At 44.4% G+C, this 23,967-nt stretch overlaps 1 protein-coding gene across 2 annotated transcripts in view; it reads left to right on the forward strand.

The window, feature by feature from the left end:
• Positions 1-23,100, forward strand: part of REEP1 (receptor accessory protein 1) — a 42,652-nt gene extending 19,552 nt beyond the window's left edge. The window contains exons 5-7 of one of the 2 annotated variants that reach the window (XM_009882519.1): positions 2,383-2,551; positions 9,718-9,753; positions 14,794-14,930. In XM_009882519.1, coding sequence (XP_009880821.1) covers positions 2,383-2,551; positions 9,718-9,753; positions 14,794-14,807 — 219 coding nt within the window. In that variant the 3' untranslated portion in view covers positions 14,808-14,930. Of the gene's footprint in view, positions 1-2,382; positions 2,552-9,717; positions 9,754-14,793; positions 14,931-22,145 lie in introns of those variants that run through there. The other variant, XM_009882520.1, reaches the window with a different exon arrangement.
• The last annotated feature ends 867 nt before the right edge of the window (positions 23,101-23,967 follow it).

The raw sequence follows: 23,967 nt of genomic DNA on the forward strand, positions 1-23,967 counted from the left end.
CATTCGTAGACTGCAGAGCAGATGTACCTTAGACTGGCCTAAGAAGAAAAGCTTGAGATGCCTGTTAGAGTGAGAACATGTCCCAGGAGTAGCTCAGCCACTGGGAGGAAAGTAGCCAAAATTCAGGCATCTGCCACTTTTGTGGCAGATTGGAGAGTGAGATGGGAGAGGTGAAATTTTAACAAAACATCAGCTCTGTGGACTCCACTGGCATGCATATAAAATAAGCAAAACAAGATGTCTTGGTATACCAGCAAAAAAGCCCCATCCATTAAAAATACTTCAAAAAGTAGAACAAGCTAATGAGAAAGAGCGAAGTAAGTCTGCGGGAGGAGCATGGTGGGTGTGTGGAAACTTCTCTGTAATAGCCTTCAGAAAAGCTAAATGCAAAATGCTGCCAAACACAGTATATGTAGAGAGATCTTAAGAAACCAAAGATTCAGTAAAATACCAAAATCCCAATGCGGCTTCTTGGCTAGCTCAACCAGGTGACTCTGCCCTACAAAGGACAGTTCAATTTTATTTTTCTTAGATGATGTGTATTTCAACTGATGATGCTTTGGGATGGTATTGAAGAAGGTATCATGTGCTGTTTACTTTTTGCCGATGCAGAAAAATGCTGTAGACCAGGATGTATAGCCTGCCTGTGGTTAAGTTGATGTGCTATGGAGTTGAGAAGGAAGTTTGAAGCCTTAAAGGATTTTTCCTGTATGAAAAGCTTCAGGCTGAAAAGTTGGGGGATTACTGATCTAGCAGTTTTCTTGAATGTAGAAAGCGCAAGCTGTCACAGTGACTGTAGTTATAAGCACCTGATGCCTTGTGTATTTACAGCCTCTAAAAGTAAGGTGCTAATGAATTTATATGGGGTACAAGCATTGATATTTCCATTACTCTACATGTGAAATTTCTGAAGTGATGTTGGTAAATCGGTACTAGTCGGTAAACTAATGCATTGCCTGCCCAATTTATTGATGCCAGTGCACTAGGGGACAGGCAGTGTTGCCTAAGTGCTTTAGCAAGGAATGTGTCCTGTCTTGCCTTTGGTCGTAGATGGTCAGGATGAGCGCTTTCTCCATGCTACACCAGCACCAGAGCATACTCTGCACTGGCCCCTCACCTGCACCTTGGTTTCATGGGAAGAATACTCAAATCTGCAGCCCAGAAGGGAGCAGTGATGTACTCTGGTCCAGCCCCAACCTGGAGACTTCTGGCAGTGTTCAGGCTATGCTTTTGCTTATGTATTGCTTTGTCAAATACAAGTCTAAATGAAGGTGGTGTGTGAATTGCTATGATGTACCTTATCTGTTTGGTTAAACAGGGTAATATTTACTGTTGGTTGCCATCTTCCTGATTTCATCCCAGTCAAAGCATCCATTAATTTTTTCCTAATTTATGCTAGCAGAAATTGTTTTAGAATCAGGCTTGATGTATTTATTTCAGTATTTTTTTTCGAGACTATATGCTATGAAATATCTTTCAGACCCTCCACCCCTCAATAAAATGTTCAAACCTAAATGTACTTTTTGTCAGTTATGTTATATTCTGAATGTCACTTAATATAGCCAATATAGAAGGATAGGTAGGTTCTGTGTTGATTTTATTTTCTGGCATTCTTACTTGATGGCAGTGGTGTAGTATGAGGGTTACAGAATTCAGAAAGAGGTATACTTATAGTCACCTTTTTGATGGGATGTAGTTTTAATGAAAGGTGTCTTTTAACCGACCCATCCTTTACAAAGAACATCTACATTCCTTTCACCAAGAATATGTTTGTTGCCTGATTCAGAGCTAGTCTAAAAAGAACAAAAAATGTTGTGTTAGTTTATTTCTTCCTTAAGCTGCATGAAGAAAACACAGGAATATTTCTTTGCATTTAACAATAACTTTTTATTACTTTAAAATTTCAAATTTTCTGTGCTCTGGAAATTCTGTGTATGACTGAGAACAGCTGGGTGAATATCATCATAAATGATTAAAAGGGAGATATTTTGATGCAGACTATTTAATTGTTTTTCTGAAGCCAAGCACCTATTTGACTAAGATCCTAGTGAAGAAAAGTACCTACTAGAAAGATACAACAACATCCTGCTCCTTTAGATGTGGCCAAGGCTGCTCTGAGCTCAGATGACTGCATTGAAGATTCAGGTGCTCCCTGTCAACAGTTTGAATGACTTTGTGCCTACAACCACTCCAAAAGGAAGAGCAAAGAGGGAAATGAAGCTTTTTAACAACTCATTTTTGTCCTCTCTAGGTTACTGAACCGGGCAATTTTTTCTCTTCCTACTGTCTTGATGGATTTCAGTGAGCTAGGGAGGAGAAAGGCTCAAAATGCACTGTGGAATCTAACTTTTGTATATGTTATTTGCTTGCTTGTTTAACTAGGGACAGGGGGCCCTGTCTGAGAGACTAAGGAGCTTTAGCATGCAGGATCTCTCGACGATTCGTGGAGACAGCAGCAGCACTGTTCCTCCTTCGGTCACTGTACGAACAAGTAGCAAACAGAGCCAGCCAAAAACATCCAGAAGTGCATCAGAAGGCACTGGCAGCTCAGGTAAGTGCTGGTGTTATTTTCAGTGTTGTACTGTCTGGAATATCACACAGCTGAATGAAGTCATGCAGTTGGCAGGAATATATAGAAACAGACCTTGCAGGCAGCACATACCAGAATTCACAGGACACAGACACGCTGCTGAGTCTCTTGGCACTTAAGAGAAAAAACAGTATCATCATTTGATGGTTACTATTCCTGTCTGATACCAAGGACTACACTTGAACGTGCAAGGGAGTCAGCATCAGTCCTTGTAACTTGAGCTGAAAAGTTAGGCTCTGGACTGAGGGCTGCAAGCTGTGGTGGATTTTCAATGAGAGAGGCTAACTGAAGTGCAAAAAGGGGGGATAAGAATGCACAGTGGTGGGCAAGGGTCATCTTTATCAAAGCCTCTCTCTTTTATGTCATCTAAACATAAATGTGAGTTGTAATGGATATCTGGTTTGAATTAGGCCCACTTGTGCTTCTTCTGAACAGTACAGTAGCTGCTATAACACTTGACAGTTGTAGTTTCAGAACTTTATTACTGATGAAACCTACTGAGAAATAAAACCCATATAAAGCACTCCTAAAGCAGAGACCAAAATCTGACAGCTGTTTACGATATGAACGATGTCTGCATAAGCACTGTTATGGAAAACAAGTCGCTCTGAAGGGTAATGGTTTGTTTTCAAATTCTGAAAGAACAAAGGGAAGAAACATCATGGTGGGAATAAGATCCATTCCTGAGGATTTACTTACAAAAATTTATTTCAAGCTTGGTTGAAGTAATCTTTGTGAGCCCAGGTCCAAAACATTTAATTGGAGATAGGTTCTCAGATTAGATTTCACAAATTGAGACATGGAGGGTTATCCCAAGCAGGGGGTTACAGATGGCTTCTGGGATTCCCAAACACCACCAAAGATCATGCAACTTGACGGCTGTGATGAGAAGCCACAGAAAGTTGCAGGCGTGTTGCACTTGGTAGCTTGTGAAACATATGTTGGCAAGGCTGAAATTTAGCAGTTTTAGCTTGTGTGTGTTGAGGTCTGTGCAAACATTCACTGTGTTTCAAGCCTGTGTAGATTGCTACCCTTCTAGTTTGCTTTAGTTTTGGAATGTGTTAGAAATGTCTTCTTTCGTTCCTCCTAAAGACTATCATTCAAGTCCTTTACAAATTCTGAGAATTCCAACTTCTCTGTTTGGATTTCTTTTTTTTTTTTTTTAACATCATCTGTTGAATAAATTCTCTTTACGGGTAAACTGAAACAGCTAATGTTGGTGCACAGTGATTTTATTCTGATGTTAACGTAAGGTTTTGTATATACTTCTCTTGAAATAATCAATCTGAAAGCCAAGTGTTCACACACAGAATATAAAACTCTTCCTCAAAAAAAAAAATCACATATCATTTGGACCAAAATAACAAATGGCACAAAACCCCCCATAATTTAGTTATCTAATTCCATGTTGTGTACAGCAGCCTTTGTAGTTTTGTTCTTAAGGCAGTGAACTCAGCTCACCTGACCACAAGCTCCTGTCTTAACAGACAATTTTTTTTTTATTTTGATCTGGTTTCATATTAATGCTGTACAAGGGTCTCTCAAAATGAATCTCTGCAAAATTTAATTGTTCATAAACTTTTTAAACTGAGCCTAGTGTTTGTCACAAATTTCTGGATCCAAGTCATTTGAGGGTTTGTTTTTAATTCTTTTTTAATGAAAACAACACGAATTTGCAAAATCTGCCAAAACCTTTATCTGTCCCATCTCAGTTAGTGGTTCCATTGAGGTCCCTAACCTAGGAAAACCTGCTTGCAGGCCCCTTCTCCATCCACAGACAGTACGGAGAGGCACCTCCAGAACGTGGTTTCACTCACACATGGTGGCATCGTACTGTGTGGAAGACCACAGTTTTGTTCTCACTTTTAATCAGATTAAGTAGTCCTGGGCTCTCCAGTCCTTGTGCTGTTTTGTGTGGACACAACTATATATGTAGTCAGAATGTCTAGAGGGTTGAATTGATCAGAGTTATAAATAGCGCGCACGTGCGTGTGTGTGTGTGTATGGAAAAGTGTGATCTATCAGCCAGACTGTATCGCTTTGTGAGGGCCATATTCAGGGTGAGACGACACTGTTCTAGTCACACTGAGCCCAGACATGGTCCTGTCACTCCACCTTCCATATTTGTTTAGTTGGATTGCTGCACATAAGCAAGGGGCAGAATGAAATTGCTGCTCTCCATTAATTAGTGTGCTATATATACACATGTAATATATACATATATGAGTATGTGCGTGAGCAGTCACTACAGAACAGCTGACACACGGCTCTTTTTCCTGTCCCAAAGCCCTCAGATAACACAAATGTTCATGTCAGCAGTCACCACTGTCTCACAGAAACATTAGACTTCTCTTTATATTCCTGCTTTAGAGATAATGGAACTTAGTCTGACATCAGAGGGAGTCAGCAAAAATACCCTGGATTATCTGTTTGACATGAGGATGACTCAGCTGAAGACCTCACCTTTCTTGTAAAAGGTCTTTCTAGCCAGCTGTTAGAAAGCCTGACAGCAGTATACACGATACACAAAATAACTTTAAGAACATTAATAGAGAACCTGGCTGGGGCTGTAAACATTGTACCCTTGGTCTGAGTAGAAATCGTGCTTTATGGAGACTTTTAGGGAAGGCTTGAAGGAATGGGTCCTGTGTTTGCAGAAGCAGCAGTGTGGTGGTTAGGAAGCAAGGCTGTGAGTTAGGACACATGAATTCACACTCCGCTTTATTGCAAAATACTGGTATGACCTGGAGTGAAGCTTTGTTCCTCGGTGTGTCTGTGAACCAGAACAAATTGTACTTCCCAGGTCCTGAAAGCCATATGTGGTAGAAGATGCTTGTGTATTTTAAGGTCAATACCTTAGAAGATTTATTACGTGACTTTCCTGTACACCTTAGTTGAGTGATTTTAACAAGTAAAATACCTGTGGAAAAGCCCTGTCTGTGGACTGATCCCAGTTTTGCAAGAAGATTTCTGTTTGTAGTAACAGTTTTCTATCTTGCTACTATTTCTGAGAAGTTTCTGGACAACTGAAATGTCCCTTTTAATGTTTTCTCTTCTTTTATTCTGTCCTCTGTTTCCCAGTCCAGGCATCTGAGAAGCTGCATGTGGGTGTGCTGGGATCTTGATGACTTGCTGATCTGGGTGCCACTCTTATAGCCCTTCCTCTGCCATTTGTTCATCCCCCCATTCCCCTACATCCGCCATCCATACCAACTTATCGCAGTCCTCTGCAAGTGCAGCTCTCTGCCTGAATTTACACATGATTGGTAACTGTGGCAGGGACAGGAACCTGAAGCGTTATTTTTGGCTGGATGTGTTGAGGAGTGCTGCTGCCCATGGGTTTTGGCTGAGGAAGGGGGACATTGCTAGGCCACAGCCAACCTTACAGGTGGAAAAGCCAAGCACTGCTGTAGCAGTTGTAACCCTTTTGGCTTTGGGATTGGCATCTCCGTGCCTTGGAGTGTGTGTGAGCATCACAGATTGCCTATGGGAGTGCTTTTAAAGTTCCCTTTATTTCTCTCATATGTCTGTCAGGGATGTACAAAGGCTGAAGAATTAGTTTTGCATCTAGCACAGGCTCTTAGTTTTCTCAACAAGAGAGGCAGCCATGTCAAAGAGAGAATAGCATCCTTAAGATAACGAGATGTCAAGTGCTACCCTCAGGTGATGGAACAGCCTAGCTATTGTCACTCAAGCTGTCCAGTATTAAAGAGCTGTGGACTCAGGAAGAAATCCTGAGTTTGATCCAGATTAAAAATACTTTCTTGTACTATTTTTGAGGGATTATTTTTAACTCGGACTGATTTGCTGATCCACCTTAATGGGAGCCTCCACAATAACTGTTTTGGGAGACCTTCAGGGCAATATGTTTTGAGATCAAGAGGCCAGGAACTGGAAGCTCCTCAAGCCAGCTTTGCTATGAACGAGTGTTGCATGGAAGAACACCCTCGCTTACAACAGCGAGGCAGAGACAGGAGATGGCTCTTTAGGTTGAGGTTACAGGACTTTAGATGGGTCCCATCCCCTGAGCAATGAAAACACAGCCAGATCTGTGGAACTTGTTGCTAGTTTCAATCCTGTTGTGGGACTGTGTTCAAGAGCAGATACGATATCTGAAAGAAAGTGATTTGGAAAGACAGGGGGATGAAGAGTGGTCTGTTGTCTTCCCTCACAGGTGAGACTGCTGAAACTTAAGTTTGTTGGTATGAAACCCCCACCCCCCTATGAGCACCAGGAGTGGTTCAGGTTCTGGTTTCACATTTCTTGGCCATGTTTTCAAGCCCACTGAAACCCATGAAAAGACTCTTCTGACACTAGTGGGCTTTGGCTGTCGCCAAAAGCTGGCTGCAGGAGCATGCTGTACTCAGGCTACATTAAATAACCACTCAGCTTGTTTCATTTCTATTGTTGTTATTTTTGTAATGTGACTGGTGCTGGTTAGATGGATTTGTGACTCTCTGAATCCTCTCTTGACACAAAGCACCGTGTGAAGAGCTTGGCATTTAGTAACAACCACATGCAGACACAGCAAAGGTTTATTTTTGCCTGCTGAAGAGTGTCTTATGAGGCCATGAAATAGAATATGCAAGAGCTGCCTTTGAGACAAGGGGAATTATTCCTTCTTTTCCTTTACCTTTTGCTTTCTTGGCTGCCTTTCAGTGGTGCCCACTATACAATGAGCAGTCCTGCTCGTGCGGATGGCCTTCTGCAATAGGACTGGTCAGTGTATAGTGTGCTCCAGGTGCTCCAGGTGTATTCACACCCGTCCCAGACAAAGAAGACCCTTGCCCTCCTCCTCATACCCAGTCAAAAGCACCACGCAGATGACACAAAGGGGCAAAGGCTGTGTCATGATTTAGGCTCTCAAACCAGGACAGGCTGCTTTTGCCATGGTTTGTGTGTGGCTGCTGACCCCACACACAGCACATTATGTGAGGCATTGGCACTGCTCTTGTGAAGCACGTGCACACCTTCCATTGACGTACACCAAGGAAACACAATGATCGCTCTTCCTCCACATAGCGGGCCCATCACCTCTTTATCTGATCTTTTGCTTTGCACTTAGTTCAGCGTTACTCAATTTAGTGTCCTGGTAGCCTGATGATAGCCTGTGATATTTTAGCTTTGATGCACATTCCAACCCGTACTTCTTCCACAGGCAGAACTGCCCCTGTCCTTTGGGAACTGTAAATGTCATGTGGCTAGTTATTGTTATGGAAAACTGAAAGCTCCAGAACAACATTTCCAAATATTTTTCAAGGCAATCTGTTGTTCTGGAAAATGTCCAGCAACAACCCATATACAGATGTGTCTTTATTAACAATGGGGAGGGCTTTTGCAGATAAAACTTGTTCTCTTGTGATGGCTGGTGAGTGACAGGTGTGACTTGAGGAGTGCGATATTGGCCACTTTGTCACATAGCTCAAGTCCATAGCTGATGAAAACATATCTCACGGTTGCTGATGTCAGTGGAAACCTCCAGTGTGAACTGGATACTGAAGGCCAGCCTTGCTTTTGGGTGAGTCAATGGGATATACCTCAGTGGCAGGAGATTTGTGTTGCATCGCGGGATGGTCAGTGTCCAGAGCTGACGCTGTCTGGGCCAGAGGATCACATATTACTGAGCCACCCTCTGTATTGCCCAGAGCGAGTGTCCTTTCTGCTTAAGCTTACCCCAGGCAGAGATCATTCTCAGCTGGAATGATTTCAAAGCAGAAATGCACAGTGTGCTTTCTGATACTCTCCGCTCCTCTGTGCAGAAGAGAGTCAAGGCTGTTTCTTGATTTTGTACTTAAGTGCTGAAGGCTTTGCACAACAGAACAGATGTGGGGGAATATCAGTATTCAGGATACGCCTGGATAGTTCAGTAGCCACCAACCAGAAAAACTCCATAAAGGTGTGTGAGAACAACCCATATGTATATGCTGTATGAGCTCTCAGAGAATAAACAGTCATAAAACTGTGATCAGCAACCTTCTGGTCTAAACCCACAGCAGATCTCTTGAGGTTGGTTGAGACTTATCCCTCTTCTACAAAGGCCAGAGTTTCACTGCAGCATCCAGCCAATATGAGCCAGCATCCCTGTTGAAAGGGTATAACCCAACTGCTTGCTTCTGCCCCATACCATCCTTTCCCTTGGATGTGTTTAAATCTTATTTATATATGCTGACCCCAGGCAGGGAGCTGGTTCAAGTTAAATGCTGTTCTTTGGTTCCAGTTTGCTCTGGACCTGGGTCGGATCCTCAAGCTCATAGAGAGCAGCAGCACAGACATCAGCAGTGAGACAAGGAAGGTGGAGGCCAGAGTGCGAGGAGGAACGGGACATCTGTTTTCAGCAGCAGCACTGGTTTGTGCTGATTTAAAGTGGCTGTGAAACTACGGAAGACCTTTCAGTGTCTACAGTGCAGGATAATTATGACCAAAGAAATCAGGCAGAGCTCAAACTTTTTTTTCCACCAAAAGCTTTTTTGTTCTGGAGTCATTGATGCCACTGTGAGGATTGAATTGGAAAGCTCAAACTAGAAATTATTTCTGGGCTGTTTCCTGGAGCACAAGCTATCCACAAGATGAAGCTGTTAAGGTCACACTTTTATGAACAGCTATGAATCACCTGTATTTGCACTGAAGGGTGCAATGCAATTCCCTTGGTTGCTTTCATTCTTACAGCAATTCCACCAAAATGTAACTCCTGCAGGACTCCTCAGCACGTCCCTGATTTAGGAATGGCTGCACCAGTGCTTGTAGAAGTCTCAATCTACTGAAAAAAATCCAGGCGTGTAGCAATACAAGTCCCAGTATTGCACCCTGTGTTTGTTGTCGTACAGCCTTTTGCACTGTGTTACCCATTGCTTATCCACACTGCTGGGTCTCTCCAGTCAGGAGTTATTTCTGTTTACTGATCTGAGAACAGAGCCAGGGAGCTGCATGTAATTCCAGCCTTAACACCCATTAGGCACGCAGCCTGGGGTGAGGCACGTTCCTGGGTCTGTGCTCCATGCTGGTGAATAGAGACGATCATCTGTCTATGCACACGGGGGCCATGAAGTCCACCACAAAATGATGCCAAGTGTTTTCTGAGAGACAGTAGCTTAGCCTGATGAGTTTCTAATGCTCAGCTCCTCTTTCAGTGTGCACGTGTTGCTCGGTATGCCGACTCCTCCGAGGTGAGTGCTGGATTTCCTGCGCCCTGATACCCACGCATCCCTTTTGGGCATGGCTGTGTTCCCCAGCCTGGCTTGCTCCTGCCGCTCTTACTCACTGGGTTTCCTAACACCAGAGGAACAAACCAGGGGAAGGGCAGACTGTGAGTGAATTTGTGAGCTCTGTGTGTGCTGATGGCAAGTATTGCAGTGCTTCTCACCTTACTGACCTGTGTTACCCAAGGCTGGGGAATGTTTCTCTGGAGAAAAAACCTGTTATTTCTGTTCTAGAGGATGTGTCACCGTCCTTGCTGCACCAGTGTAACTCCTCAACCCCGTATGCCCAAGTGCTAGCGTAAAACCACTGGGGACGCAGTAAGAGCAAATCTCCCTCAGTCCCAGCCCTGTTTTTCTGCGTTCCCTAAGGATTGGCAAGTGTTTCTGTCTCGGTGGAGGGGACATTTGTGTTTGGGATGAGCAGGGTAAATAACAGAGCCCAGTGGTGGACCCTGGTATGACGAAACAGGGTTGGACAGACTGTCCCTGCTGTAGTCTGTGCTTGAGCCATTTTTGAAAAATGTCCCACTGTCCCCAGCATTTCTTGTGTTTACAAACTTAGGAGTGTAGTGAATAGTTTAGCTGCTGGTGGCCTTTTCAATGCTGCGCCAGTCAGCTTGGTTGCTAAGAGCTGAGCTGTATCACTTCTGCATTTTGTCCCAGTGGCAGATGAAAGGAGGGGAGGCCTCTGGTTTGGGCATGCCAGAGGATGGAGCTGCCAAGCAGCTGGTCTAGGGAGAAAGAAGAAATCCAGGCTGGCAGTGTTGCATGTTGGTGTAAGCAAAAGACCTTCATAACCCCTTTACTGCTCATCTCATGTGCTTTTTGTTTATTTTGGACACTGCAATCAACCTGGGGATGGCAGCACAGGGACTGAAGGATCTCAGTGCTGCCACCATGCTGCAGACATCGCTGCTGGCCTTGTCACTTCCAGGGTATGAGGGTGTGCGTTCCCACTGCCTTGCACCTGATGTGCCATGCAGCCCTGTGCAGCATTAGTGCTTGGAGGCTGGCAATCCAGCCTGACGCTGTCTCCTTGCAGACTGCGTAGGTGGCAAATCAACCCTCATACTTGATTTGTCACCCTCCCTGTTGTCCTTTTCTGGTTCTTTGCACTAGCACGTTTGGGGTGAGTGTGCCACTGTGCAGGAGAACAAAGCCTGTTTAAGGCAATTATCTGTTTAAGCAATCACGAAACACTTGTATTCACAGTCTAATTTATTAGCACCCTTCTAATTTTAGCCTAAACCAATTTTAAGGATTTGACTTCAAAGTGTTATTTATAAAGAGAATCACTGGATCCTTAAGTGCTTAATAGTCATGAGTTAATCTTAGGAAAGTCACTTAATGGGACTAAAGGAGTAATCAGCCCAATATATTTACAAATTGAGCCCAAAGTCATGTTGATCTGGTTTAAATACTGAACCCTGTCTTTCATATTGGCTTGTTTTACTATTCCCCCCTCACCCCCCTTTCCCCCCCGATATAATCCAGTCCCTTGGACCATCTCAATAGGGATATGCTGAGGCTCTATCACATAGAGAGTTCATTCTGTCTCCACAGGCTGCCCTTTCTCTGTCTCCACGGCAATAGATGCATTAATGCACTCTCAGACAACGGTCTGCCATTTAAAATGCTCCTTTGTAAGTGCAGCTTTGGTAGCTCTGAGAGCTGACTACGTAATGTGAACACATTTTCTCAGTGCCACGAAAAGCAGGGGCAAGAAAGAAGCTAAGTTTGTTTAGCTAGGACTAAGCTGTCCTAAACTATTGGGGCTCATTTTTCCCTGGCACAAAATTTTGTGTGGCCAGTTTCAGAGTACAATTGTTAACAGTACACGTTTCCAAAGAGTTTATAATCTAAATGGGCAAATAATCAAGCCTTACCTCAAGCAGGAATATTAAAGGCTGGTTTAAGCACCAGTGTAGGTTAGGGGTGGACCTGCTGGTAAGTAGTTCTGAGGAGAAGGATTTGGGGGTCCTGGTAGACAGTAAATTATCCATGAGCCAGCAATGTGCCCTTGTCGCCAAAGAGGCCAATGGAATCCTGGGCTGCATAGGGAAGAGTGTGTCTAGTAGGTAGAGGGAGGTCATTTTCCCCCCCTACTCTGCACTGGTGAGGCCACAACAGGAATATTGTATTTAGTTTTGGGCTCCCCAGTTCAAGAGGGACAGGGAACTGCTGGAGCGAGTCCAGCAAAGGACAACTAAGATGATTGAGGGATTGGAGCATCTCCCTTATGAAGAAAGGCTGAGAGAGCTGGGACTCTTTAGCCTGGAGAAGAGAAGGCTGAGGGGAGACCTTATTATGGCATACGAGTATCTAAAGGGTGGGTTGAAGGAGGATGGAGCCAGACTCTTTTCAGTGGTTCCCAGTGAGAGGACGAGGGGCAATGGGCACAAGTCGGAACACAGGAAGTTCCGTTCAAATACATAGAAAAACTTCTTTACGGTTCGGGTGACAGAGCACTGGCACAGGCTGCCCAGGGAGGTTGTGGCGTCCCCTTCTCTGGAGATTTTCAAAACCGACCTGGATGCAGTCCTGAGTAATGTGCTCTGGGCAATCCTGCTTTAGCAGGGGAGTGGGACTAGATGATCTCTAGAGGTCCCTTCCAACTCTGAAGATTCCGTGATTAGAGCTGTGATGCAGCCTTTTTGGCAGGAGCAGTTACCTTAATGCTCTTGTGGGTGAAACTCCATGGTTTCTCTCACTGGCTGACTCTCAGAAACCGTTACAGCTCTTAGGTGTGCATAGGCTGGTGGGAGCAAAACTCTGCTCATCCTGCTCCCTAGATAATATCCTGAGAGAAGCACTGGACAAGATAAAAATAGTTTGGGCCAAAACATGGTGGTTTCATTAGGATATGGCCTGCAGGTGCCATGGGAGTGTGCATTTATGCAGAGACTGAAGGCCAGGCTGAGTGCAGGGTGAGCTCCCCCTATATTGGAACTGATCTGTCACTGTCAGTGGTGATGGGCTCCTCTGCCACTGAAGCTGTTTACTTCACAGAAGAGGAGCTCTTTCCTGCCCAGTTGCCTCACTCCAGCTGGTCTCACGCTCTGCACATGATGAAGCATTGACACAATTCAAGACATTCATCCTCCTTTGCTCTGGGCAGCTTCACTAAAGACAAGCATGTTCCACTGTGTATACTCCAGCGTGTCTTCTTGACAGCTTCTGTGTCAGTTCTTCTTGCTCTTGTGCAGTGACAGGCCTTTGCTGGAAAAATTCCTTACAGGTCTTTACACAAGTTTCTGATTTATCTCTTCTATGTTCATAGCCTGTGGGAAGTCAGGCTGCAGCATTAAAGAACAATGGTACGTTTACGTAAGAGCTCTTTTTTCCCCCCCTTCAGGAAGGATAGAGTGAAAATCTCCAGGGATATCTGTTTGTCTTTTGGCAGTGCTTTGTAAATGCTTAAACGCTGGTCAGTATTAAACAAGCTTGCTTGAAACTGGCATTTAAGAAGTAACAAATGTTATGTTCGGTGGTATTCTCTCAACTAAAGTCTCTTAGGTGCTGTTGCAAAGACCTATGGCATGGTTGAGAGTGAGGAACAATTTTAATCCTTGCAGAGAACCAATACATCTAGCAGATATTGAAGAATCAGCTGTATATCAGGAGAACTGTTGTGGCTGCATGTATTTGAGGGGGCATTTAATACTAAAATGCTGATCAGGAGCCTTAGTCAATGTAAGAAATGTGCAAGGACATTAGTGATGAATGGGACTGTTTTTTGAGTGTGCACCGCAGGGTTGTGCTCCATAGTGGTGACTGATACAGTAATGTATGCCCTAAAAACTACAGCTCAGCAGTGACTGACGGTCAGCCTAGCCAATGTATTCAGTCAACCCTCCACAAGTTGTTGCAGCATAAAGCCAGCCCCTGGAGTTTTCCTAATAAAATAATGTTGGACCTCTTCCTATGTGTGATTGTCACCCTGAAGACAAGGTGACAGATCACACACAATCAGCACTACAGCTCAGTGAGGACCTTAATGGGACATTCACTTAATTGTGTTTTAAACAAATCACCTTATAGGTATATTAGATGTATCCAACACCTGCTTTGTGGTATGCTACAAATTGCACATGAGATTATTACTGTGGAAAGTACTCTTAAAAAACTAATTGCCTTTGTATCAAGGGGGCTATTTGTATATCTCTGAACAAATTCAATTAAATAGCGTAGGTGGTTTCATTTTTGTTCTTAGCCAGTTTTGCTTCCAGCTCTTGTGCTGGGGATTTTTTTTAACCTCTCCCTCATTGAACTTAAAGAACAAAGGACAACTTTCCATTGCTCTAGGCATTTTGTTCCCTAAAATTTCCCTTTACTAAACATTGAATCTAATTTTTACAGGGATTATTTGCATCACTTTGCAACAGTACCTCTGAATGGCAATTTGGGAGTTTCTCTGGGTATTTAAAAATACTTTCATACTTATTTTGGTTATTTCAGAGAAGGAAAAATTTTCATAGAAAATCAATAGGTCCTTTAAGTACATTTGCATTTTACCAATAGAAAGTTAAAACATTAATTGTTGTTTAATAAACTCCAGTTGAACCACAAATATTATGAAAGCAAAGATGAAGATTTCTGTGCTCTGAAACAATGTTCCTTCCCCCTCTACACCCAAATGTTTTCCCCTAACAGTTTATTCTTTCCTTTTCTCTATGTAAATATTATGGGACTCTGATGTAAGTGTTACCGATTGCATGAGTTTTCTTCTGAGGTGTTTGGAATAGACTAGCACTTAACAACTTAATCATTTGTGGGATGTGTTTTCATTAACGGATGACTTTGCTGATGTAATTAGATTTGTTTGCTTTGGTTGCATTTGACTTCAGCTTTGGAAAGGATGTCTGCCTCTGTTTTGTGGCTCGTGGGCAGTGTATGCTGGTGGAGTTGGCTGCTCCTTACTTCTTAATTTGGCAATGAAGACTGTTGAGGAAGTATGACTTGGGTCAATATCTTTTGGAAATGATGGCAAATTTATCTTTGTTGCAGGGAACAGAAGCTGATCGCCACAGTAAAATAAATATCTGTTCTCTTAAGTGGTGTGCAAACCTCTTTATATGAATTATCCCCTGGAAAGGCTTAGATTTGGAGTGACTTTATGTTCCATTACAATAATACAATACCTTGCTCCTGACTTGTGTAGTCTGTGGCTGTGGTTTTCCCCATTGCTGCCGAGGAATTACAGTGATGGGAGGAAGAAGTATTGTGCCCAGCAAAATAAGGGGATTTCCAGCTTCTCTCAAAGGTATTGAGGGGCCTGATTCCCACTGTAACTGTATTTAAGTGTCAAAATTTTTCAGAGGATCTAGATCAAAGTAATTTTCTCATCTGTAATTAGAGTGGGCCAGGTCCTGTCCTCTGTTGTACTCGTGAAAATCCATAAGGAGTTACTCTGGATTTTACACAGCAGCATAGGCCAGAGCCTGAATCAAAGCAATTGCTGAAAAAAAACAGCACTCTACTGAATCCCATTTGTTGCTGCAGAAAAAGTTTTGCAAGTGAGATTTCTTAGCCTTTGTAGAATCAAAGAGATTAAAGATGACGATGATCTGACCCTACATTCCCTTGTCCATGCTGGGTTGTTCCCTGTGGTGCATTTAATAGCTTAGATCCCAACTCTGCAGAGCACTTGATTGTCTACTTTAACTTGGAATATGCCCAGCTTCAGGGCTTCCCACACAATATGTGTGTTATTGGTTCCGTTTGAAGGAATTAGGATAGGATGATAGGAACTGGAATGACTGGGTCCCTTTTCTTAGACTGTTTACAGTCAGATTGTGTCTTGCCTTAGTGAAGAGAGGAGCGTGATCTGGTCTGGGTACTAAAAAGACATTTGCAAGAGGCGGCAGCAGTTTTAGCCCTGGCACACCAGCTGATTTCTCATTTTTGCAGTGATTCTGCCGCTCCACACAAAGGTATGGAACCATAAGTGTAACAGGTGGAGACACCCAAAATATAGCCCTCTCCAAGATGGGGAGTGAGGGTCTCCCAAAGACAAGAAAGCCAGGGGAGACGTCTGGCATATGTCCATGCTTTTACACAGCCACCTACTGCCTGTGACATGGTCCCTGGGGCTGTCCGCTGCTTCCCGGGAGCAGTACATACTGCTGGCTCTGCCACTTTGGGGACATCTGATAGCAGCCTGAGGCTCCACAGCCTCAGATCCTAAAGAAACACACAGGAGGTCACCCCAGGCCAAGTGCTGTCCTTGAGAACCCTGTGCCAGCCCTGACAACATGTTTTGCTCCGCAGTCTTAACCTTCTCCAGAAACAAGCCCATCCATTCACTTTAAGCCTGCATCTCCTTTCTCACTATCTCCTGTATGTGCTTATTATTCTGGTTAATCTCCTGCTTTACATTTTCTCCTGAAGACAACTCACTCTCTTGGTATAGAAAAATTAGGTTTTTATCCTGTCATCACTCTATTCACAAAAAAGCAACTTCAGAGTTAGAACTCACACAGCAGCAACCCTTCAGAGATAAGTTTTGTCCAGTCCCACAACAGCATAATGCTATCCCAAACGTGGGACAAAGCCTGGCACCCCAGATCAATAAGAAGTGGAGATTGCCTACAATACAGATGTCCTTCCTGAGGCAAGATGAGCAGGGAATCCTCCCTTCTTGCTCTGGGTTTTAAAAGAAGAGCCCTGTGTGTTCAACATCCTCTTGTCAAGGGTAAGAAATGTAGTGGAAAGGCCGGGGATACACCCACTTCTTCCCTTTTCCAGTTCAGTGAGGCTGAAGCAAAACTGGTTCCCATTTGACTGGTTTTCAGTGCCTCATTCACAATGAGATGAATCAGGGGAGAAGACGACGACTGCAGCCCCAACTGCCAGTATACTCTACAGACCTCTCTGCTGCAGGGGACAAAGCAGTATGTGCCAGCTTGGAGGCTGAACTCTCCTCTTGATCTTCACAGAAGCAGCTCCAGGACATGGATGTGACACTCAGGCTGATGGGGAGAGCAGAGGAGCCTGCAGGAGGCCGTGCCTCTACTATGCTGGTTGTGGAGACAGGCAACGTGGGTGGCAGAGCTGCCTGGATATCTTTATCGCCCAGCACCCAATTTGAGAGAGAGAATAACAATGGAGAAAACAATGTATGCTGGAAGAACATGGGATTCACAGGAGCATTATTGGGGCTGACAGTTCCTTCTGTCTCCTTTTGCGGCGGAGTGGCTGGCTGTAGGAGAAAGGGAACAGGGCAGATTTGCCTGATCGTGTATGCTTCAGCAGCCAGTGTCTCCTCTATCCTCCATCCTCTTCCCTTTGAAGTCCTCTTTTTCTCCTAGGGAAAGCTGTTGTCTCCTGGCCGCAGCACATGGCTGGGTGTGATGGTGGGCCACTCTGAAAACCTCAGTGGGGCAGTTTAAAGAAGTCCTGACTCACTTTTACAATCTGGAAACAAATTGCTTAAAGTCCAGCCTTCAGTCGACATCTGAGGGACCTCTGGGGAAGAAGGCAGGTGGGAGCAGTCAGATGAATTGGTGTGGGGGCAGTATCTGGCCTCCAGGCTGCACATTTGGATATGCTTGGTTCAGGCTTTGCTGAAAAAAAACAGCATTTAAAACAAACTTGAGTCCATTTCTTTTTGGATTAGAGAGGTGCCAAGGACCAGCTTCCACATCCAAGATGACCTAAGCTGGGTTCCTCCTGGATAGCTCACTTCCCAAGTGGAAGGATAAAATAGTAATTAAAATAAGATGTTCCTGTACTGGTTTGCCATGTGGTCTAGAGAACATTTAATTCTCTGCACAATGTAGTCTTAACACAACAGAATTATATAGAAAAAACCCAGTTCAGCATTATCCTGGGACTCTCTGCAATGTGACTATCAGCATTTTCAGTACAGCTGGGAAAAAAGTCAGCTTCCAGCTCTTCCTGGAAACCTGTGATGGTGTCTTCCAGCCTGCCCGTGCAAATTGTGATAAAGGGGTAGAAACACAGGGTCAGTGGCCAGAGGATGGTGTGCACCGGTCTCTTGAGCAGCAGCCTCATCCTGTGGGCTGAATGCAGGGACTGAGAGTATTTAGCTGCTGACTTGAATTTGGCACTGGAGAGAGTTCCAGTGACCTGCTCGTGACTTGTGATGTTGCTGTAGCCAAATCGCTTCCCCTTTCTCTGTCTGTTACCCAGCTGAAAGAGCTGCTGGAGAGTCCAGTTCTTTTGTGCTTTAATGATCTAAATAGATTAATAATCATAGAATCATAGAGTGGTTTAGGTTGGAAGGGACCTTAAAGATCATCTAGTTCCTACCCCCTTGCCATGGGCAGGGACACCTACCACTAGACCAGGTTACTCAAAGCCCCATCCAACCTGGCCTTGAACACTTCCAGGGATGGGGCATCCACAACTTCTCTGGGCAACCTGTTCCAGTGCCTCAGCACCCTCAGAATGAAAAATTTCTTCCTGGTATCTCATCTAAATCTCCCCTCTTCCAATTTGAAGCCATTACCCCTGGTCCTATCACTACATGCCCTTGTAAAAAGTCCCTCTCCAGCCTTCTTGTAGGCCCCTTTCAGCTCCTGGAAGGCTGCTATAGGGTCTCTGCGGAGCCTTCTCTTCTCCAGGCTGAACAACTCTAACTGAACAATCACAATAAGTATTAGACTTCTAAGAATCCTCTTTAGTTCTACTCTTTGCGTCTTTGGTCCAGCAGAGTCTTACAGTCAGGCTGAGACAAGAAGAACAGAGCATTATTTCTATGGATGTTTATACAACAGTCTAAATATAGAGCTAATAATTGTGGTTAATGCCATCTAAACAGCAAACACTTCCACTTCTGACATGTTTCAGAATGAAAATAGCCTAACTATCACTCAAACAAAGAAAGCTCCAGCCCTACTGATAAGAAACTGTCTGTGGAGATGCAGAAACCTTGGTCACGTTGGGTGTCCTCTTCTGTACCTCTTGCTTTGGACTGTCCATTAAAAATACTGTCCTGCTTACCTGTCTGGATTTAAGGCAGCAAGTGGATTGTGTTGTGCAACATGACCAGTCCCACAAAGATCTTGCCATAAGTTACAAGGATAAGAACCACTGAGCAGGCGTTAGTGGTCTGTAGTCGTAGGGCCATAATCTGCCTTCAGATCCATCAGTGGAGTTAGTGCTCCGTAAGATTTACTCCAGAGTGACAGAAGAGAGACTGTTCCCCACTCTGGTCTTGCAGCAGCACACCCACTGCTGAGGGTCTGTTCAATGCCTATTGAAGCTTTTGGTTAACTTGTGTGAATCATCATAGACTGGGTTCTTGGCTTGAGCTTTCAGCCTCAAGCCAGTTAGTACTGCTGTGCTTCATCCCAGGCAGCTGTCTCTTTACAGTTCAGAGGGCTTCAGCACTCATTTGGTGTCTTCTAGAGGACACTCCTTCTGGAAGCAGAAGATGCAGGAACTACAGATGGAATCAGTGAATCAAGAAATCAGCTATTTTATTTATCCCCGACCCAAACAAAAAAAGTTCTTTTTCTATAGTTAACCTCCAGAACATCAGAGGCTGTGAATTTAGTCTCAATTCTATGTAAAATAATACAAATAGAGCTTATAATGGCTTCATAAACAAGGGCCTTTTGATGTCTAACCCCACAGCTGCTGTTACTAGAGTGTGATGTGTGAACCTTCTGTCTATTAATCCCTGGAAGATGCATGGCTTTGCAGTGAGGTGGCATTTGGGGGTGTGTGAATCAAACCATCACTGACTTCCTCATCCTTTGTCTTCACGTTTAGACTGTAAATGGCCATGTTAATAAATAGACGTGGACAATAAATATGAAAAGCCACTTGGGGCAAACTGTGAAACAAAAGGCTCTGTGTTCTCAGATGATGAAGAGAATGATTCATTGGATTGTGCATCCATGAGCAAAAGGCCCAAAAAGAAGGATCAACCCCTTGAGGTACTTCCATATTGTCAAGGCTCTTCCTTGTACGATACTCCTTGAATCTTCAACTGAATGAACATCTCTCTTTGGTCTAAAACCACTGAGTACGAACAATACCTTTCTGGTCTTTCAGGGGTGGGTCTTGCTGTGGGTTAGCTCACTTTTCTGCACGTGTGGATTTCCTGAAAGAAGTTTGAATTGGTGCCTGTGGAGATAATAGTTATACGGGGCTTCAGAGTTGGATCTGAATCGCAAAACTCAGATCTAGCTCTAAACCATGTGCTAATGTGGAGGTATTTGGGTGAGAGGATTTGGATATCAACTGCTAGTTGATTTTTCATGTCTGTAGAGGAAAATACATTCTCACCTCCAAGGCAGGATAGTTATGGTGAGAACAGCCATCACCCACAGCCAGACTGCTCACAGTTCAGACCCCAGTCCCTCTCGCTTGAGTTCACACCTAGCCAAACCCCACCGAAACCAGTTGCAGTTCTTCCTTCATGACCTCAACAGGTTTTTGAATCAGGCACTGTATTAACAAGTATGCTTTAAGTTGCTTCATGGAAACAGAAGAGCTAAAGGAGACGTAGATTGCATGCTGTGGTTTGCCAAAAGCAATTTCAGCAACATTTTGTTGTGGAGGAAATAAAACTTCGATGGGAGATGCTGTAGGCAGACTCCTTCCAGATCTGGGCAGGGCAGATGGAGCCACAGCCAGCAGCTCTCAGATCTCCACCGTGGGGCAGCTGGGTTTGTTCACCCCTCCCATTGGCTCAGTGTGAGAGAGCTGCAGCAGTGTGGTATGTTAAGCAGTTGTGTGACCTTGTGGGGCGTCATCCTACCTCTGGGAGGATCGCACCAAAAGCTGGGCTGCTCTGTTCTTACCATCGAAAGGTGCAGCCTCTGTAGCTACTCTCAGGGCTGTCAAGTGGCCTCCCAGAAGAGGCAGAGCTCTTCATTCCTGATTTAAGAGTCTTTACTGTGCAGTTAATAGCTGCTTTGCTTTAAAAGCCATCTGGCTTCCCAAAGAGCAGCTTTCTCCCAAGCTGCAGGAGATACTGCTGTATTGTCAGGCTGTGTCCCCAAGCTCCAGCTTTACAGATAGTGACTCAGGGCCGGTAGCCATGGAGTCTGAGGTGGCGTGGGATCCCTGCTTGCCGTACACAGCAGCTTTGTTCCTCAGTTTTTCTCCTCCAGCTGTGCCTTTCTGGATGCAGCTGTCCCATCTAGCTCTGTTGTGCTTTTGGGGAGTCGCAGTGGGGACTTGGGGTAAAGTTTCAGGCTTGGAAGATGGAGTGGGGTATTGGATTAATCCCATCTCTGCGAAAAACTTACCTCGGTTTATGGGCAAGCTGGAAGAGCTGGAGATTTAGATACAGTCTAAACAAAACCTCACTGCACTGCAGCTCCTTATCTACATGAATATTTATACCTTGCTGCATCACGGGAATGTGGAAATACAGTATGATCTTGGGTTGGGAAGTCCTATAAAATAGAAATTACAAAGTCCTTACTTACGAATGATAAGACCCTGTCGTAGCCTTACAGGTAAAAATGTTGATGCTGTTAAAGAAAATAAAGCTTTGGATATTTATGTAAATGGGTAGAAGAGCTTACCAGGCTTTGCGGTGCTACATAATGCTATGACAGGCCTCCACACTGCTCCTCCACAACATCTGGTAACCGTTTCTTTTTGTGAAGCTCTCCAAGACACAATGCCATGCCAAAGCTCTTCTGAGAGAAGTATGCGTTGCAGATTGGGGTGGGTTTTTTGTTTGCTAGTCTAAATAATTTCTGTCTCGGTTGGGGAATGGAGTTAATCACAGTAAACCAATTTCATGGAGTAGGTCTGGCTCCTCCTGGGCATTCAGGGCTCCTTTTCAAAGCTGTCTGCATCAGCTGACTGCAAGGCAGAATTGCAGTTATTGGCTTCTAAAATAATTTCAATGGATTATGTCTGGCCTGTCTCCCAAGCAAGGGGCTGATCTTTTAAAAGAGCTCTGCCCTGTGAGAATTACAGGCCCCGTGTGTTTCACCCTGGGGCCTGCTTCAGCTTCAGAGGGGCTGCGGCTGGGTTGGACTGCAGGGTGGGCCGGGAGACACGAGAGCTGGCTTTCTGCCACCAGTTTCCTCTCTTGTTCCAAGAGCTGCTGTACACGGCACCAGTTTGTCCTGGCTCCTTTGACTGTTATGTTATTAGCAATCTTTAGCCACCCCTCTAACCAAGTGCCAGAGGGCAAGGTGTTGGTGTAACCTGGGTAAAGGACTACAACGAGTTTCTTAAAGGGGTTAGTCTTCAGCTGGTCGTTCATTAATGATCTTCTTCAGGGCCAAGATTTGCTTCTCCATTACTTCATGCCTGGAATGGGATCATTGCCACGGAGGCGCCACAAAGGTGGGTGAGTGTTAAGGAAAGAAAAAACATTTCCTATAACGCCATTGAAGTTTTCTCTTGCTTTTCTGCAGGCACCGCCTAGGACCCTTAGACCTCGCTTCAGGAAGAAAAGTACCTCGTCCTCTGCCACTGAAACAATGTGAGTGCAATGAGCCAATAGCACCAAGATCCACAGAATGTCTCTCTTCTGCCTTAAAGAGCTACTCGTTAATAATGTAGGAAACAGCAGCGGGATGGATGTGCTTTGATGTACAGCACTGTAGACATGGCCTTTCTCTCTCCTCTCTCTGTATCCTTCTGTTACACGCTTCTCGCGTTTGTCCGTGACGTGGGTAGGACAGTCTGGCGGACACCTGCAGGTTAAGAGTCCTTGTTTCGTTTGCAGAGTGTACCCCCACTCTCGCTAATCCTGTAAGGTTGTACATTTACAATTCTCATTTGTGTCCGCATAGCTCTAGCTCTGTGAATGCACAACGGAAACAAAAATAATCAGTTACTCATGATGATACATTGACAGTGTATTTATTTATGGCTTTATCATTAATGAAGTGGATGTGCAGAAGCCATGGATTCCTCTTTCCTTCCTTCCTCCTCAAGACTGTGAATGATGTAACTAATGTCAAAGTACTTTGACTGTACAAAATGTCCAAGATTCATTAGCGAAAGCTGAGCTGCAACTCTCTTTCTCTTTCTGCGAGTAAATCACGTGTATTCTGAGAAAATCATTGTGCTAAAACCATAGAGACAGAACCACTTACAGAAGATGAGGAAGAGACATGCAAGAGAAAATAAATGGTTTCAACGATGTAATGAAGGGGGAGTCTTAATTTTGATCAGCCTGAGCCAGGAGAGTATTGTGTGGAAAATGATGGCGGCTAGAAGAACTAGATTGTATCGCTTGTGGCAAATGTTCTACTGCCAGTTTTAAAATGTGAGCAAGCCAGGCTTGCACTAGGTGCAGCAAGAGAAGTCAGAATCGCTTTAGTGACACACTTCCCGGGGGAAACGCAGCTTTCTCCCCTGCCTGCAACAGCGTCAGTCCCAGCGCTCGGCTTTCCTGGTGAGGTGCTGCTGTTTTACTTGCACGAGCAGAGCAGGGTGCTGGGTCTGAGCTGCTTTTTGAAGCCTGGAGTTTCGCCTGTAGCGTGGAGTTTGGTTAGAACCACAAGAACCAGATGGAGTGGTGTGTTTGTATCCATATATAACTGCGAAATATAAAAGAGGAAGACGTGGTAGGGTTTGTGTATTTGTGCTTCAAGTTGGTGTCTCTTGTAAGTGTTGAGCATGTGAAATTCACACATAAGTTAACTATGTGTCCCTTTGTGTTTGCTCTTGGACCTGTCACATAGACTAGAAAAACATTTAGCATTACGTAGAACGTGCCATCACTAATGGATCAGTACACGGGTTTGGTGATGAACAGTACTGTTAATCTAGTTCAGGTGCAGCAGTCCGGGATGCCGACAGCCGGCTGGAGCGTGTCAGGCTCAGAGATAAATCTGAAGTGGCCTTTGAAACCTTTTCTCTGCCGGGTATACACTGATATCCCAGCTGTCCCCGTCTGATGGATGCCTGAGGTTTCCCCCAGAGCTTCCTACATACGTGGGGAAGAGAGAAATAAATTATGAGCACGCACAAATGTTTATCTGACCTGGCTAGGAAGTGGAAAAAGCAAGCAGGTATTTCCCGTGTCTGCCACAATATTTGGCCTCATTACCTGAGAATTTTATTTCCTTCACATGTGCTAATTCAATCGTATTTTGCAATGGGTAAAAAGGGAAAATGTCTTCAGAAAGTAAATTGAAAAAAACCCCACCCAACAAACCTGTCTAAATAGCAGTTACAGAAGAGTCAGTTCTTGGAAGATACTCAGCAAAAGCTTTGAGGAGCTAA

This window comes from Charadrius vociferus, unplaced genomic scaffold (genome assembly GCF_000708025.1).
Source record: "Charadrius vociferus isolate BGI_N301 unplaced genomic scaffold, ASM70802v2 scaffold213, whole genome shotgun sequence".
Taxonomy (NCBI): domain Eukaryota; kingdom Metazoa; phylum Chordata; class Aves; order Charadriiformes; family Charadriidae; genus Charadrius; species Charadrius vociferus.